The 19,037-nt window shown below is 47.8% G+C and overlaps 1 protein-coding gene across 1 annotated transcript in view; it reads right to left on the minus strand.

Annotated features, from left to right (window-relative positions):
- Positions 1–19,037, minus strand: part of GIGYF2 (GRB10 interacting GYF protein 2) — a 1,722,773-nt gene that overhangs the window by 165,986 nt on the left and 1,537,750 nt on the right. The window contains exon 21 of the mRNA XM_086942529.1: positions 3,355–3,513. Coding sequence (XP_086798655.1) covers positions 3,355–3,513 — 159 coding nt within the window. The remainder of the gene's footprint in view (positions 1–3,354; positions 3,514–19,037) is intronic.

Raw genomic sequence — 19,037 nt, forward strand, 5'->3', positions numbered from 1 at the left:
GTGCTGTGGAGTTCGTAATGACAAACTCCCAGCACCATATACTCTTAATGGCAGCACTGCCCTTACAATGTCTAAGGATGGACTTAAGACACTGTAGGGGTACCAGGCTCATGCACCTGTACCCTCACCACTGGTATAGAGAATCCAGCTAGAGGGGTGACTGATCTATGCTGGGGCAGTGGGTTGTAGGCATGGCACACAGGGATGAGTGCCATGACGACTCTTCACTTTGTTCTGCACCAAGACACGCAGCCTGCAAAGGCAGTGTGTGTGTGTGTAAAGTTACAGGGCCTCTAAGAGTGGCATAATAAGTGCTGCAGCCCTTAGAGGTCTTCCCCGGTTACAATGCCCTGGGTACCTGTGGTACCATTTACCAGGGGCTGAGCTGTGTCCAGAGATGCCATTTGGGTTTGGGTTAGTTTTGGGGAAAGAACACAGGCCCTGGGAACTTGACTGACAGGGACCCAGGGCACATCAAGTCAAAAGGGCACCAGTAGTCTGGCAAAAAGTGTGTGTGGGGGTGGGGGTGGGGGTGGGGGTGGGGGGGGGGGGGAGGTTACAGCAACAGAAGCCCAGCTTCTCACAGCTCCCCTACATGTTTAAGATATTACTACTTTTGGATTGCTGTGGGCTGTACTGCTATACCGGTCTTCCTTTTATATTTAAACAATTCTTTTCTTTTTATTGTCGCTGATATTTTTGTGTGTAATATTGCTGGGTATTGATAGCCGTGTAACTTCAGTTTTTTTTTCTTTGGGTATTGCACAACCTGACTTAGAGCATGAGAAAATCCAATATAAAAAGCTTTTTTATGGATTTACAAGTTAAAAAATTTTGTGATTTTGAGGATTGTGCAAAGCTACTGACTAGATCCAAAAGAAAATTGCTTTCGGGAAACTAAAGGCAATCTCAGTATGTTTTATGAGTTTGATTCACATTATCTACAGTGATACATCAACTGCGATTATTATAAATGAGAGAGCAAAGAGGGTTATGATGAGCACAAAGCTTCTGGGGAAGTTGAGAAAGAAAAACAGAGGCTGGAGGAAAACAACTACGAAGGGTGACGGGAGACAATCATAAGGAGAGCTGAGAAACTAGGAGTTGGTGGATTTCGAGAAAAGAAAAAAGAAACAGACCTGGTCAGAGAAAAGTTGTACGGTGAAGGAAAATAGGGAGGAGAGACAAGTTTTTTTTTTTCAAACTAGGCAAAAAGTTGGGAGAGAGCCAGTAAGGAGGGTGCCACGATTCGCTCCCTGTGTTCTCTGTGTTCTCGTGTCCACCACCAGGGGACTGAACCGTGGGACTCTCCAGGGTTCGAATATGCTCCCTGACACTCCCCTGCATGCATATCTTGACTTCAAGCCATTTGGACACTATTTGGGAATGGACATACATTCCCAATCCATGCCAGGTTTTGTGAAAGCCAGCCTGCTTAGAGTTAAAGCCAGCCTACTCATGCCTGAAACTCCATTACCCAGAATTCCCTGCTCACTGCTTTGTCTCCACCCCTGCAGGCCAAGGATGGGTGGAGGAATTCAGTTCACCTGTGGCTGGCTGCTGCTAACCTGCTCACACCAGCTGCATGTGATTACTGGGAGCTCTTTTAAGCCCCAGCTCCGTTCAGGCAAAGGTTGGTCATTGTAGCTGTTAACGGTGAGACCAATCCTTGTTTACAGAGTTCCCTGAGCTTTTGCTATTCTTGTTTCCAGTGTTTCCTGAGCTTCAATTATGCCTTGTTCCTGACCTGCTGCTGTTTTCCCTGTTCCTGAATTAGCACTGCCTGCAGTGCTACCCTGACCCCATAGCCTTAGTATTCCTTGTTCCTGAACTGCAGCAGTTTTCCCTTCTCCTGAATTAGCACTGCTTGCAGTGCTACCTTGTTTCCCGAGTTCCTGAGCTATAGCTATTCCCTGTACCTGAATTAGCACTGCCTGCAGAACTACCTTGATTCCCGAGTTCCTGAGCTATAGTTATTCTTTGTTCCTGGGCTTAGCTATTTCTTGTTCCTGATTTGCACTGCTTGCAGTGCTCTCTTGAGTCATTGTTTCATGAGCCTTTCTATGTCCCGTTTCCTTGAACCAGTATTGCCTGCAGTGCTACCATGACTCCTGAGCTCTAGTACTTTCCCTGTTCCTGAACTAGCACTGCCTGCAGTGCTGCCTTGACTCCTGAAGCTTTGGTAGTTCCCTTTTCCTGAACCAGCACTGTCGGCAGTGCTGCCTTGACTCCTGAGCCTTAGCTCACTTCTTGTTCCTGCCCCAGCACTGCCTTCTATGCTACTTTGTTTTCTTGATTTCTTAACCTGCACTATTCTAGTATACCCTTGTAGCCTCCCCTTCTGTATATCCGTTTCCAGTCCCTTCCTTGCTTCCCATTTCCTTGGTTCCAGTTCTAGTTTGCTGCCTTTCTATTCTGCTGTCTTACTTCTGTTACCTTGTATGTTTATTACCTGCTTTCTGCCAAATGTGCCCGGTCATTTCCTTCCTTTCCTGTTAAGCACTCCTCCTTGCTAGCTCCTTGTCTATTGTGCTTGTGTTTAGTTCTACCCCTTTGCTGTTACTGCCTTGCGCGTTCCTGTTTGATTGCCAGGATCCGTGGGCTCAGCTGACTACCTAGGTGGTGTTTCTTGTTCACTGTGAGTTTTGTCTTTGAGTTATATTTATAACATCACTATAGGTATAAGCACCACAGACCCTGCCTTTGCATGCATATCCTACATGTGGGTATTTGCAGTCTGCATCTGTAACAGCAAATGCAGGTAAGAAACGTACTGATCTTCAGTCTTACCATGTGGAGCTCCTGAGTGCTTTACCCCACACCCCCCTTTATTGTTAATGTTGTATTATATATATGTCTTGCACGTCCGTCCTGGGTGTAGTTAGTCTGAATGCTTAAATGCCTTGTGAGTGCCCCTCCTTTCTGAGTCTTACCCATCTTGTTCACTTGCACAGGCTTACCCTTTGGATCCTTTTTCTCCTCTGACTCCCTGTATGATCCTGGGCAGCACTGTACTCCTCCTTTCTGTGTACGTCTTCTACCCAGTTCCCAGTCCTTGTCCAAGTCCCTGACTGTGTTCCCCACATAGTCCCGGACAGTCCCTGACAGAGAGAGCCAAGTCAGAGCCACATTAATACTGTTATGATATTCATGTAACTCACACATGGATTAGATTCAGAGTACCAGGATTGAAAAGGTCAAAATGAGGCACTTGTCTCATTCTTCAGGAAGACACAAAAAGCATCTTTCAGTCTCTACCTATGTTGACAGTTAATCATAACCGCTGTTGTCCACAAGTAGCAACGCTGGTTCGAACACATAGTAGAGGATCACACTAATATAACTCGGTCATACCCGTTGCTGAAGCAGCTCTTCCTGTCGCCTCTGCTCTTCCTCCTCTTTCCTCCTCTTCTCCTCCAACTGTTTAAATGACTCCTCCCGTTGAAGCCGCTCTTCTTCCTGCTGGCGTGTTAGTGCAATTTCTAGTTCTCTCTGACGCCTAAGAGCTTCTTCCTACAGACGCAAAGGTGGTTAAACAACCATTCAGAGTATAGAAAAAAAATACAAAACTTATAGCAACAAAGTCAGAATATAATGTAGCTATGGGAGTCTCTTGAGCCCTTTAAAACTTAAGGTACCACAGGAAAACAAATGGCTTCTTAAAATGTAATGATTATTTCAGACCTTCTCCTTCTAACTCCATATCATGTATGGAAAGAAAAACATGTGTAATAATAGTTTTGCAAACTCAGGCTGTTCTAGATGATCGTGCTGTGCATTATTCTGCTACCTAAAGGTTGGACCCAGAAAATGGCCCATGATGATAGTTGTTGTAAGTCTACAGTGCTTTACACAATGTAATCCTCTTTAGATTCTATTTGTCCTGAAGGCTTTGTGTGAGAAAAAATGTAAACATTTTAATTTGTGTGCTATTCATCTTCAGAGACGAGGTTTTATGTAATTTGCCTCTCGAATGGTTTCAAGCCGCAAAACGTTTGTTACAGGATGCAATCATTTCATTTTTCAAAATCAAACTCCTATATTGGTATGCTGGGCATTGACTGTAAAACATTTTTCCACTTGGAGATATGGACATAAAATGCAAGTTGTAGTAAACCAATGTTTCAAAAGGTCTGTGCTACAGCTGCTTCTTGCTGCTCAAAAAATTGTAAATGATGAACATGTCAACTAACACCACTTTCCAATAGAACAAAGTAAACAGTTTTTTTGCTAGTCGACTGTGCTCTAGCTTTACCTTTAATCTGTTTTCTGCTACAGAATTACATGACAGAAAGCTCTGAGCAATGTATTGACATTGTATACTTTGACAGTGGCCTCTCTAACACCTGCGGAGAAAGTAACACCGAAGGTTGTTGTATTTTTTTTATGGGTTTTAGCTCATCATTATTTAAATGTGTTCACATATTCTTTAAATTTCCGAATTTTGCTGTAATAGTTTTCTTAAACATAGTTAAACTAGCAGATGTTTCATCCTACCCAGACTTTTTCGAAGCAATTATTGTATCGTATTGTAATTGCATTTATATAGCGCTTACTACCCCTGACAAGGCGTCGGAACGCTTTTTCGTAGGTAGCACGCTACTCCGGGACCCTTAGAGGATTAGGGTTGAATTAGTATAGTGAAACATGCAAGTACATTTTAAGTGATGGATAGGTTAGTCAGTTATTTGGATTTGGAATGATAGCAGAAGGATAGAGGAGGAAAAAAGGTTTGTATTTATATAGCGCTTGTTACCCCTGATGGGGTGTTGAAACATGCTATTGGGGAAGCCCATAAAGGATTAGCGGTGAATTAATATGGTGAAATATGAAAGTAATTTCACTGGTGGATATTAGTCAGTTATTTGGAGTGAGAAGGATAGTGGAGGGATTAAAGGGGAAGAAAGGTTTGCACTTGTTACCCCTGATGGATGTTGAAGCGCTTTACTGGCGAGTAGCACGGCACTCCAGAACTCAAAGGATTAGTGTTGAAAATTAGTATAGTAAAATATGAAGTAATTTGAGTAGTGGATATGTTATTCAGTTATTTGGGTATAGAAGGGTAGGTGGCGGGATAGTGAAGGGACAGAGGTTTGTATTTATATAGCGCTTGCTACCCCTGATGGGGTTTTGAAGCACAAGTAGCACGCTTCTCTGGAACCCATCAGGATTAGTGTTGAATTAGTATGGTGAAACATGAAAGTAATTTTTGTGGCGGAAATGTTAGTCAGTTATTTGGATTGGAAAGGGTTGGGGAGGGGTAGGGCAGAGTTTAGAAAGGTTTGTTTTGGGGGATCAGTATAGTTAAAGAGGTGTAAGATGATGCAAGGAGGGGTAGAGTAGGAGAGTCTGGAAAGGGTTATTTTGGAGATCATAGTAGTGGTTTGGGGTTAAAAGAGAGTGGATGTAAAGGATATATTGAGCTAAGTATAGGCTGAGAAATAGGGAAGTGTATTGGAAATCCTAAATTAGAAGGAAGTGATAAATATATAGATCTTAAGTACATTGAAAGTATATAGATGCATAATGGAGGTATGTATATTGGGCAGCATTTCTGGCCCTGGCCCTGGCCCTGGTCAGTCTCGAACAGGCTCAAACAGGCAACTGCCTTTGTCCTCTCCGCCTTAACAGGCGAAAACAGGCAACTGCCCTTGTCCTCTCCGCCTTAACAGGCTCAAACAGGCAACTGCCCTTGTCCTCTCCGCCCTTAACAGGCTCAAACAGGCAACTGCCCTTGTCCTCTCCGCCCTTAACAGGCTCAAACAGGCAACTGCCCTTGTCCTCTCCGCCCTTAACAGGCTCAAACAGGCAACTGCCCTTGTCCTCTCCACCCTTAGCCTCGACGCCCGGGCTGAGACGCCCTAGGCATGGCCTTTTATAGCCCTAGTAATCAGATGACTCCGTCAGCCAATGGGAACCCTAGCCCTAACACTATCCAATCACAACACTAGCCCTAAAAATCTAGAGCCAATAGGAGACCAGGACCTTACAGCCAATCTTAGCACTAGTCCAAGCACCCAATCAGTTCAAAAACCCTAATCTCTACGTACAATAGAGGCCCTAGCCCTACCAGTAGTCCCACCCAAATCCAACCAACCAATGGCACAGGAAGCACTTGTCCCTACTTCCAATAGAAAGTCTAACCCTACTCTTAGTCCCACAACCAGTCCAGCAACCAATCACACCAGAAGCCCTAATCGCTACTTCCAATTAAAAGTCTAACCCTAGCCCTAGTCCCAAAAACCAACATAGGAAACCCTAGTCCCTACTTCCAATAGAAACCCTAGCCCTAGTCCCAACCCTACATTGATTGAATCACAGACCCAGAAACCAATTAGAACACTCAAATACCCAACCAATGAGGACACTAACCCTAATCCAATAAAAACATAAGATACAACCACCAATCAGTGTACACATGTACCAAACAATACCAGACCATATAAGGTCCCAGCGACCTCAGACAAAGTTTGCTGGCCAGGGAGTTGGAAGCTGGTTTTCCTGTTCAGAATCTCCTAGGAGACAGACAGGCTCAATCCCCACTTTGGACTTCTGCAGGTAAAGGCCCCACTAACTTGAAATCGAACAATACTGTTTGAATAAAACTTTACTACCTCTACTGACCAAAAAACGAAGTGCACAGTCCCTAGTAAACACAGTTTAAACAGCTCACAGAAGCACCCTCTGATGTAGAATATCCCTGTTTGCGGGGGGGGGGGCTGGTTTCACTGGCTTGTGAACACAAAATGGTGGCTGGGGGTGCACTGCTTTAACATACAGGTCTTAGCACAGAGCAAAGGAGAAATTTTGGAGGGAACACTGAAAGTCATCAGCAATGAGAGGGAAAAACTACAGAGTTCGGACTGCAAATCCCACAATTCAACACATTAAATGGAAGCAATCATGGGAAGGAAAAAACACAAGTTTAAAACACAAAACAGGCGATAAAATATCCAATCACAGGCAGGTTAAAACCACAATTTTTAAACTGTAACAACTACAGTCAAAGACAGAAATCACAGAAAGGGAAAATCGTTTTGTTTTTTTACATACAGTACACCCCTCCTTGTAAAAGTGCACGTGAAAGAAAATATCTCCCATTTCAGCAATGCTCTACAGAAACTGGAGTCTTTTCCACTTCTTGGAGAACTTGGAGAGAGGAGCATAATTCAGTCTACTGAAGTATGCCCTCACTGAGGAATATGATATGCAGAGTTGACACTGGTACCGGTGGTTGAGTCCCCGCTGACTGCTCAGTGAGTCTGCATGGGCATTTAGTTTCTTTGGCAGGCAAGCGGACACCTGGCCTGTACAGCACAGAGCCATATTTCTCAGACAACTATGAGAGTGGACAAGACTTTGCCATTGCATTTTATTTAGGTAGAACACTGCTATGGTACCATCTGTGAATATTTGTACCACCACACTCCTGACCTGTGCTTGGGAGGCCTTTTACAGCTAGTTGAAGGGTGTTTATTTCCAGCACATTTAGATGCTATTCAGAGTATGACCAAAAACCTGATGTTTACTGTTCCCAAGTGAGCTTGTCTCACTCCCCAACCTGTTTGTGAACAGTCGTCTATTATAATGGTCACATTTTGTGACTGGTTCTGCAAAGTGTCTGCACAGAAAGACCTTCTGTTTATTCCACCACTTAGTTAGCATTATCACCTTGAAGGATACGACCAATATATTTCCCCAGTTCCCTGGACACTGTGACATTTGACTTGATAACATTTAATCTCCTTAAGTACAGATGTGCATGCAACCTTAAATGACTAAAAGATGTGATCATTTCCAATGATTTAATGACTTTCCTCACTGTCAAATTGATACAACTGAGAAAAAAAGGAATAGTATTCTGAAATGCCAGAATACTCATGAGTTGCCACTTCTTTCACAAGGTTGTTACCCACCTTCAAAAAATCTGAGCACAGTGGCATTTTGAGATTACTTTATAAAATGAACAGTGAAGTCCAACAGGAATATTATTTGCATGACACAGTCCGTGAGGTGTTAGCACTGCATAAACAGATTACACTTTAGCAGTTAATCCAACAGGCATGGATACATAATGCTTGGCACATTATACGTGGTGCCAAAAATCTGCAAACCATTTCTAAACGCTCCTGGATCTGACTTTGTGAAAAGAGAACTACTAGTTTAGTCAGCGGCAAATATACCAGCTGTTTTCAGGATTGACCTCTAACAAGCAACCACAGACTGGTAAAATCAAAGATCACATGTGTTGGCACTTGGTAGCCACGGCATACCTTCTAGTGCTCTGGCCTCTAGCCTGGTGAGGTTGCTGCATGTTTTCCAGTCTGAAATACAGATTCCCAAGGGTAAAATTTAATCATTGTCTCAAGTCTCAGGGGGCTTCTTTATCCGACTGAGACTCATCCACACCTACGATAAGGAAAATGCTACTTACCAGTATGCATCTGTTCTTGCCATGTAGAGCTGCGGATTCTCAAACTTAGCATTAGATCGCCAACTGCTTGCACATTGTTGTTGTCTTGTAAGAAGTCTTGGTAGTCACGAGATAGGTGACTCCTCACTTGGACGATAGTGTGCATGTGCATAGACTCCTTCCTTAGATTGTTTTTTGCCATGATGGGAAATGATGGAGTTAGTAGTAACAGAAAAGATGTCCATGTGTGTATATCTAAATAAGATGGAACTGGAACAGATACAGGTCCCGGGGAGGTGGGTGGGCGTGTGAGAGTCTGCAGCTCTACATGCCAAGAACAGATGCATACTGGTAAGTAGCATTTTTCCGTTCGAGGCATATGAGCTGCAGATCTCACTCTTAGCATAGACTGTAAAGCATTATCTCCCCTAGCGGTGGTCACCTGTATCTGTTGCAGTCGTTTGAAAAAAAGTTTTAAGAACAGCTTGGCCCACAGAAACTTGCTGTTTGGTTGCTCATCCACACAGTAGTCTTTAGTGAAGGTGTGAGTTGTAGACCATGTTGCTGCCTTACAGATGTCTTCTAGGGGAATGTTCCCTAAGAATGCCAAAAAGGCCCCTAGTTTGAGTGTAGAGTGCGCTCTAGGGGGAACTGTTAAGGTGCGTTTAGCTTTTTGGTAGCATATCTGGATACATTTTACTATCCACCTTGCAATTCCAGCTTTGGAGATGGGATTACCCTTATGCGGTGGGGAGAAGGCTACGAACAAATGTTTTGTTTTGCAAAACGGTTTTGTTCTGTCAATGTAATAAAGCAGTGCTCTTTTGACATCTAGGGTATGTAGAGCTCTTTCTGCTACAGAGTTGGTTTTGAAAAAACACTGGTAACTCCACTGATTGGTTAAGATGAAATGGAGAGATAACTTTAGGAAGGAATTTTGGGTTTGTTCTGAGAACTACCTTGTTACGATGTAATTGTAAGAATGGCTCTTGTATGGTTAAAGCCTGGATCTCACTTACTCTTCTAAGAGAAGTAATGGCAACAAGGAAAGCTACTTTCCATGTGAGGAACTGCAGTTCACATTTGTGTAAAGGTTCAAATGGGGGTCCCATGAGCCTGGTGAGAACAATATTTAGGTTCCATACTGGAGAGGGTAGTAACCTAGGAGGAATGATTCTTTTTAGGCCCTCCATAAAGGTTTTAAATGCAGGCACTCTAAATAGTGACAAATGTTGTCTGTTTTGCAAGTAAGCAGCAAGTTCTGCTAGATGTAAATGTATGGATGAATATGATCGATTACATCTTTGCAAGTGCAGTAGATAGCAAATGATATTCTGGATGGAGGTATCCAGTGGATCAATGTGGTTATTGGTGCAGTAAATGGCAAATCTTTTCTATTTTGCAGCATAGCAAGCTCTAGTAGTAGGTAGTCTGGCTTCTTGAATGATGTTAATACAGTTCGTTGGTAGGTTAAGATACCCCAACTCTTGGACTTCAGGAGCCAGATCGCCAGATTCATCTGACCTGGATCTCCATGATTCTGCGTTAGCAGGGATGGGGACAGGCGTAGTTTTTGGTGTGGAAGTAGTGAGAGTTCCAGCAGTGTTGTGAACCATGGCTGGCGTGCCCATGTGGGAGCTACTAAGATTATTTTGAGAGACTGTTGTCAGAGCTTGTGTACCACTAGTGGAATTAGTGGGAGTGGCGGGAAAAGCGTACGCAAATCTGCCTGACCAGTTCATCCATATCGCATTGCCCTTGGACAACGGGTGAGGAAACCTGGCGGCGAAGGTTGTCGTATGTGGAGAACAGATCTGTCTGGTTGGCCCCACATTTGGAAAAATGGTAGAAGGACTTGGGGATGTAGTTCCCATTTGTGAATCTGTTGTGTTTGTCGACTTAACAGATACGCAATCTGATTGTGAACTCCTGGAAGATTTCGGCCAGTAGATATACATTCTGTGGGATGGCCCATCTCCAAATGTTTTGTGCAAGCTGGGACAGCTGCAGAGAATGTATGCCTCCTTGTTTTTGTATGTAGTACATGGCTGTCATGTTGTCCGTCCGGATCAAGATAGCTTTGTTTTGTACATGTACTTGGAAAGATTTTAGTGCTAGGAATAGTGCTAGGAATATTGCTAGTAGCTCCAGGTGATTGATGTGGAACACTTTTTGTTGAGTGGTCCACCTGCCCAGAGTTGTATGTCCACGGAGATGTGCTCCCCATCCTGTGAGTGATGCGTCTGTTTTAAGTACTATCTGTGGAACAGGTTAGAGGAACGGCCGCCCTTTGGATACGTTTTTGGTGTTCCACCGCTGCAGAGAGCGATGTGTGCGGCTGTCCACCAACACCAGTTCTGTAAGTTGTCCTTGAGCATGATTCCACTGATGTGCTAGACATTCCTTTAATGGACGCATTTGAAGTCTTGCATATGATGTAATAAAAATGCAAGATGCCATCATGCCTATGAGCTGCATGAACACTCTGGCTGGGAGAGAGTGTTGACTTGTGTGTATGCTTGCTGTCCTGGCTGGACTGGGATACGCTAGAGCTGTGGAGGGGTTTGTTGTGGCCCCCAGATATTGGTGTATATGAGAGGGTTGGAGATGCGACTTGGTGTAGTTGATTGTGAACCCCAAGTTGTGCAATGTTTGAATGATTTGAGGAGTGTGTTCAACACACTGATTGAGTGACTTGGCTTTTATTAGCCAGACGTCTAGATATGGGAAGACATGGATCTGTTGTCTTCTGAGATGTGCTGCTACTACTGCAAGCGCTTTGTGAACACTCTGGGTGACGTGGTTACTTCGAATTGAAGGACTTTGAATTGGTAGTGTTGTCCATCCACTACAAACCTTAGATACTTCCTGTGAGAAGGATGTATGGGAATGTGGAAGTAGGCGTCCTTGAGATCTATTGTGTGTGAGAAAGTGAGATTCTGTTGCAGGACCCCCCCCACTTTTTGCCTGATACCTGATGCACTTTTCCTTGGTGTGCCCTGGGCCCCTGCCAATCAGGAACCCAGGGCCTGTGTTCCTGCACTAAAAACTATACTAAAGCCTAAACCCAATTGACATCACTGGCCACATGTCTGCGCCTACCAAATGGTACCCTAGGTACCCAGAGTATTGTGACCAGAGAAGACCCCTGAGGGCTGCAGCACTTATTGTGCCACCCTTAGGGGCCCTGTACCTTGACACCCACTCACTGCCTGTGCAGGCTGAGTGTCTAGGTGCAGAAGTAGGCAAAGAGTCGACATGGCACACATCCCTGTGTGCCCTGCCCACAAACCCACTGCCCTGGCATACATCAGCCACCCGTCTAGCTGGGTGCCCTATGCCAGTGGTGTGGGCACAGGTGCCTGAACCCTGTGCCTTTACAGTACCCAGGGCAATTCCTGGGCACTGTAAGTGCAGTGATGCCATTAAGAGTATATGGTGCTGGGAGGTTGTCATTACGAACTCCACAGCACCATAAAGGCTACACTGAACACTGAGTAGTTTCATATCAAACTTCTCAGCACATTAAACCCACACTGATGCCAGTGTGTGATAATTATGGTAAAATGCACTACAGAGGGAATCTTAGAGATGCCCCCTGAAACCTAACCTACAATTTACGTCTTGTCTGAGAGGCTGCCTAGGCTGCCAAAAAGCAATCATGTTGCTGGACCCCTGGGTGGAGAGCTCCCGCTCTCCTGGGCCTGCAACCAGGCACATCCTGGGACGAGGTGCCAAGCCTCCTCCCCCAGGATGGGCAGGGGAAGCTTCAAAGGCATTCTGCCTTTGTGAGCTTCTCCAGACCACTTGCTGTACTCAGCAACTGGCCCCCACCAGTTCTGACCCAAACTCTGGCTGGAAGACTGACGGGAAAACCTACGTCAGAAAGGGGGGTGTGCCAGTCTGTGCCAACTCCACCCCTCAGGCGGGAGAGGCGAGGTGATGCACGGCCCCGGGCTCCGACCATCTTGAAAATGGGGAGGCCTGCCCTATCACAGCTAGGCTCCTGCCCCTCTCCCAAAGGAGAGGAGCAGGCTAGGGGGTGTACCCACCCCAGGACAGGGACCCATTGGTCCTTGCCCTGCCTGTAACGCCCCTAAATTAAGTTTTTAGGGGCATCCTGAACCTTTTTCAACAGATCCAGATTACGAAACAAGAAAGAAGATCATGGAACACGAAGACCTGCTGTGCAGCTGCTAAAAAGAGGAAGACACTAACTGATTTGGCCCCAGCCCTACCGGCCTGTGGACCCTCGAACCTGCTCCTGTTAAACCCGGGCATCTCCAGTGGTCAGCAACCTCAAAAATCACGGAGGACCTGACTGCCTTGTGACTCTGACTACCTGGGTCTCCCATGAGCAGTGGTACTGCTCAAACCAAGTAACAAGCCCTGGCATCAGCCCGGAACCGCAAACCCTGCACACTCTGCACCCGCCAAGCCTGGCCTGTGCCGGAGTGAATCAAGACCCTGAGGACGTCGCCCCAGCGATTCTGACCTGGAATCCAGTGCCCAAGGACCCTCCTCGACAACCCCGACGACGCCTGCAGCCTCAGGACAAGGGACCCCTCCGACCGCGACCAGCAGGCGGTAAGATTTCCCGCCTTCAAAAGACACCCCTACACCCGGTGTCCCACGGCCCCCCTGTGCCCAACTGCTGAGTGCCTACCTATCCTCCAAGATCCCAACTTACCCCTCGAAGTGTTGGTCGCTCCAGAAGATTCACCGTCCCCGAGCCTGCTGTAGGAGAGTAGGGTCTGCAATCCTATGATCACCCGGACTTTTTGCTTTTGTTTCACTGGTTTACGACTTTCTCGGGCTGTGGGCCTGCTAATCAGACCCACAGCCTAGCTGTTCTCTCTCTAAATTGATGCGTGTACCTTAGGTGCATTACCCAATTGGAACTGGGCCACCTTGTCAGACCCTGTAACTCAGGGCATCGGTGTACCCAGGGCCTACCAGGAGCTGAAGCATGTATTATTCCACCCCTGGCTGGCCATCTAAATCTGACACAACTGGCTGCACGACAGCTGGGGCAACGTAGCGTACACGCTCGTTGCTTTACGTATAGTATCCCTATATCTAACCTCACAATGGACACCCGGGTTCCTATCAGTCACTCCTATGGCAGGCCTTGACAATCCTGAAGGCAGAGTGCATGGACCCGTGTGAATTGGGCTCTGGCACGAGCCGAGCCCGGTTGCAGCTTGCGGAACCAAGACCCAATGGCTGTTCCATGATAACGCGTATCATATCGGTAACTTCGGTATAGCGTTATCCAGACATGTCGAATAAGGTGTCATACGAATCGGGATGCTGCCCCCTCACCAATTCTGGCGACGAGGTTAGCCTTCCGCCCTTCTAGAGGGACACGACATGTACGTAACTGTGAACCCCGGTTAAAGTTAACTAAAGCCTCAGCTCCACAAAATGGATGCTGCCACCACAGACACGAGTCTGACCTCCTGCTGCTGGGAGTCCTTCCAGCGAGGAGAACCTGGACAAAGGGTTTCCTGTCAAGGGCGGTGTTCGCAGACAGGGTAGGTAGGGCTTTGCGAGAAGGTGACTGCGGAGTGGCACCCCGGTGCTCACTACGCATCTGCCGGTCAGAACCAGTTCCAGGGGCGCCAGCCCCTGACCTGGGGAAAGTCCGGCAGGGGAGAGGGGTGTAACTACCCCCCTTCCTGGTCCCACCTTTAGGGCAGGACCTAGTCATGTACCCACCCCTTTCTTTAGGATAAAGGCCGGAGCGGGGACCCTTCCAAATTAGATCATCTTTGAATCAAGAATACTTTCTACGAAAGGACTTCGAGACTCTTCTCAAGATATTCTCCCTTGTGACTAGGGAGTAGTCACCCTGCATCAGCGGGCACCATCTAAGAACTCTGCGGTTTGCTGCAAGTCCTTCCTCAAGGATCCGACGGCCCAGCTCGACGAGAACCGGCTTCCCTGGCACCTCTGACCTCTACCCACGTCGTCAGCTCAGCTGAGATCTGTGGGTGCGACGAGACCTCGAGGGACCGGCCATCATCAAAACCTGCACGCTTTCTTAATCAGCACGACCATCGGAGTAATTCTCTGGTGAGTGCTCTGGGGTCCGAGAAGCCCCGACCCTGAGCAGCTCCAGCACCGAAGTGCAGTCTCCCAGCATCTCCACGATCTGCGTGGGGCCCTTCCGCTCGCTGCTCAGCACGTTGTCTGGTCACTAGCCGCTGGCTTGTGCCCTTCCTTGACGACATCCGACAACCAACGCTGCTGGTCTGGTTGCTCCAGACTGGCCTTTGCTTCCATCTTTGAGAGAAGCACCCCGGACCCTCCTGGTCCACTCAAGACGCCATTTTAGGCCCACCACGTGGCCCTGAAATCTGCCAAGGCTTGTTGCCCCAATCCTGGGCCCAGCGACGCCGACAGCATCAACCTTCGTGGGACAGCTCGCACCTCCATCCTGGTCGCCGACAACGCCTCCGGGTCCGTGAGACTGCAGAGCCTAGCGTCGCCCACTCACCTAGTCGAGGTGACGGTCATCCGGTGCCTTCCTGGTACCCCCTGACTACTGGCTAGAAGTACGAACTTGGTCCCCTCTGCTTTCAGGTATCAACGATCTCTGATCCAGGCTTGGATCTCTACGAACTATTCTTCACTGGTCGCCGGCCAGCAACTCCTTTTCTTCCGGCTCCTGGCTCGTCAGCGAAGACCCCCGACGCCTGTAAGACTTGTGCAGCCGCAGCCCTCGTGGCTAGGTAACTTCGGCATTTCGGTGCCTGCATAGCCTCCTTACTCTAGGGTCCCGAGTCCCTCGCTTCCGACTTGCCTTATCGGGTCCGCCCGAGACCATTAGAACTTTCCGTGCCCTCGGGCACTTGTTTTAATTGTGCACTTGAAGTATTTTCCTAAGAGTTTTGTTCTGTGCTTAGTACCCTGTCCTCATAAAGAGTCCAGGGCTGTTGTGATTCTTAATAAATATCCTGTTTATTTTCATAACACTTGTGTGGTGTCCTTTCACTTGGCGTTCAAGGGGTATGTGATGGTATAACAGCTGGCTTAACACGCCCTCTAGAGTTTAGCCCGAAGACTGCTCGTATCCACGCTACTAGGATAGCTGGTCTAAGGTTGACTTACAACCAATCACCATAAGGGTCGTTTGGAACGATACATAGTGGTCGCTAGAATAGCGAACGCTACATATCGGGCCAACTTCTCACACCTGCAGCCTTTGTTCCCTTTTTTTTTTTTTTTAATTTTTGAAAACCTTTATTGTGCATGAATAAAAGAACAAATACGGGCCTACAACCGTCAGGCCGGCCACGATACTTCGTCAGCACAGGTGCAAGCATTACAGGTCCCCAGCAGCAATAGTTAAAAGTTCAGCAATCAATGAGCGTTACACTGGGAAGAATCATGTCGCCGGGGAAGAGGAGAATTGAAGGTTAATTTTTTTTACGTTTTTTTTTGCGTTTTCATCATAATACAAGTCAGTGAAGAATAAGAACTAAGAAGATTCGAGTCCGCACAATGACTTCACAACAGGGGTAAGTGGCGTCGTAGCTGAAAACAATAATGGAAGTTAACATCAAGTACAATATGGCGGTGCAAAACAACGGCAAGTCATCATCCATCATTTACGCACCCCAGCCAGCGCCGCTCCCTCCCTGCCAACCCCAGCCCGGACCCAGAATCGAATCAGATGAAGAAAGCGCGGAAAATAGAAAAAAGAAGGCCCATAGAACTAAAAAATTGCCAAATTACCCCGCCCACCCTGCAACATTGTGGAGGCTACGGCCTACCCCCCCCCCCCCCCCCCCACAGAGTGCCTGTCGCCCTTTAAGAACCCGAAATATAGACAAGAAAGAAGAAGGAAGAGAAAGGAAGAAGAATAGCATTAACACCTGTAATATAGGGAGTAAGAAAGAGTAAATCAACCTAAACTCCCAAAGAGAAGAAGGTGGGGAGGAGCCCACTCGATATCAGGTCACCCGGAGATCTCGGCCCTCCACAGACTCCCACAGCGTAGATATCGTCCATTACTAAAGCGTCGGCACAGAATCAATCAGCTATTGCAATGCAGTTGGAGAAAACCATCGTGCGATGTGTGCCCATGGAATATGTAATCAGTTCCAACCCCATCCCAGTCAGCCAGCAAAGCAGTTAGTGACAAAAAACAGCCTAGCCCTGACCCGATCGTGGACGTAACCTTGAGTATACTTCCCCATGAGAGCCCTCCCCCCTGTGCACAATAGGACAGTATGGCCGCTTGAAAGTAGAAGACAAAGCAGGATCTCAAAATGGCCGTCGACTATCGTTAAAAGGTCCTTTGTCCACCATACTTAGGTCCATAAGGGCATACCTGAAATAAGGGGAGGAAGAAAAGAGTACCCTAATCTAACCTCCCATAGAACAACCAAGATCGGGGGAGGGCTAGTACCACTTAATCTCTGACCCCCCAACCCACACCGACCCTCCACCCCAACAAACAGGATCAGTCAGGAAACAACCAGCTGGTGTACCCTCAGCCACCCACACCCGGAACCTCGAACCACAGAGAAACACAAAGAACCAACTCCACAATTTATGTCCTACAACCCCGACAGTACACTCTACCGCAGATCAGGATAATAAGAGCATCTTCAGCCCTGGCCCCTACGATCTGGGGCACCGACGTGGTCCGGCTGTACAGTAGCCATGGTGGACTGGAGAGATAGACGAAGCGATCTTGACATAGTACAACGTCGCCCAGCAGAGCATGTCCACATCAAAGTCCTGCGATCAACTATGACAGGAAGGGGGATCCCCTGTTGGTTCAGAGCGTTCGAATCAGTCAGCCAGAACAAAGCCATCCGCATCAGGGGAGAGTTGCGATCGATGCCAGCTGAACACAGAGGAAGAACCAAACATGGCGTCCAAGGACAGCTCGTCAGCCACACCTCAGAATCCCCGTCCACAGGTAGCCGCTCACGGAGATCAATCCGTGCCGGAACATCACCAGTCTCCCTCACTCTCAGGCTATACGGACACAACTGGGTAGGCTCCCCATTGTAATAGGGGTCAGGATGCGGAGAAGCGTCCTGCGGACGGGCGCCATCAGAGACATCCGGAGTAGTATGGGGAGCGCAGGCATCCAGGCGAGCCATTAAGTCCCGGGCACTGTCTAGCACTTCAAATCGGAAAGAGCTCAACGCCCGCATGATGTCTCTCAAACTCACTGGCATTGCAGAGGCGCACCGGGCATCAGATCTCCGCTCAATGGGCTCGCAGCAGGGTCGCAGCTCGCGAGGCTGGTCATCACCGTCTCTCCCGTCTGGATAGACGTATAGTCCGGGTGCAGGATACGTGCTTTCGTGGAGCACAGGAGCAGTGCACGCCATTCCGGCGCCATGCACGGCGCCAACGCAGTAGGAGCAGCAGGGCATCTCGCTGGCAGCAGCCCGGAGGAATCTCAGGGGCAAGGAGCACAATGAACAGTATGGCATCAACCCTTCCGCCTTCGGAGGGTAGCGAGCCAACAGCGCCGAGAATGAACCAGGGCGCAGATACAATGTAACACTACCGGCTACAACTGTATCGAAGCGCAATATCCATCGAGGCTAAACTGAGCCCCGCAGCATTAAACACGGCGCCGCTGTCTTTCTCTGCCGGTCAAAGCGCCTCCGCAGCGTGTCCTTGAAGAGTGCAAAGATGGCCGGTCATGCCGTGAACAAAGGAACCGTCCAGCTGCCGCCAGCGCCGAGGAAGAGACAAGGGCGTCACGGTACTTCCACTCCAAGGAGCGAGCAGGGAAGCACACCGCTGGATGGCAAATCGTCTCCCGGCCCCGAGAATGCAGTGTGAGAACAGGATGGGCAGCAGAAAAAGTCACGGGCCGGGAGAGAAGCGGAGAGATCGGCGGAGCCGAGGGATCAGGCGGCCATCTCGGATTCAGGTTAGGCTCCTCCCGTCCCTTTGTTCCCTTTTCAAGATCCTCATTGAATAACATTGAGCGCCCGACGGCTCAAAAGTCGCTTTGTTGCAGTAGTGGGGGCACTTGTTGGAGATTGATCATATGAAAATGATCTGAGTGTATATTTAGGTTGAGGGGCCTGAGATCTAGTATTGGTCTTAGAGCCCAGTCTTTCTTGGGTATTAGGAAGTACAGCGAGTAAACCCCTGTCCCTGGATGTTGTAAGGGAACAATCTCTATTGCGTGCTTTTGAAGCAGTGAGAGAACTTCATGTTTTAAGAGCGTAAGATGTTCTGTGGACATGGGACGCTGCTTGGGTGGTATGTGTGTGTGTGTGTGTGTGTGTGTGGAGGTGGGGGGGTGGGGGGGGGGGGGGGGGTTGTGGTTAGCTGTAAGTTCTGGGCGGTAACCAGACTGGATAATTTGTCTTACCCACCTCTCTGTTGTGATGGAATCCCAGACAGGTAGGAACTGTGATAATTTCCCCCCCGACTGGAGTGGGATGGCCTGGGGGGAGTGGAGGGAAGTCACTGCTTTGTGTTAGGGGAGGTACGAGTGTTATTCCCTCGACCTCTTCCTTTATTTTGGTTTCCTCTGTATCCACCTCTAAAGTATCCTCTATTAGGGAATGTTTGTGTAGCGGCTTTAAATGAAGACGAGTTGTCTGCTCCAATGTTTTTGGAGGCTCCTCTA

Source organism: Lissotriton vulgaris, chromosome 11 (assembly GCF_964263255.1).
Source record: "Lissotriton vulgaris chromosome 11, aLisVul1.2, whole genome shotgun sequence".
NCBI classification, from domain to species: Eukaryota; Metazoa; Chordata; class Amphibia; order Caudata; family Salamandridae; genus Lissotriton; species Lissotriton vulgaris.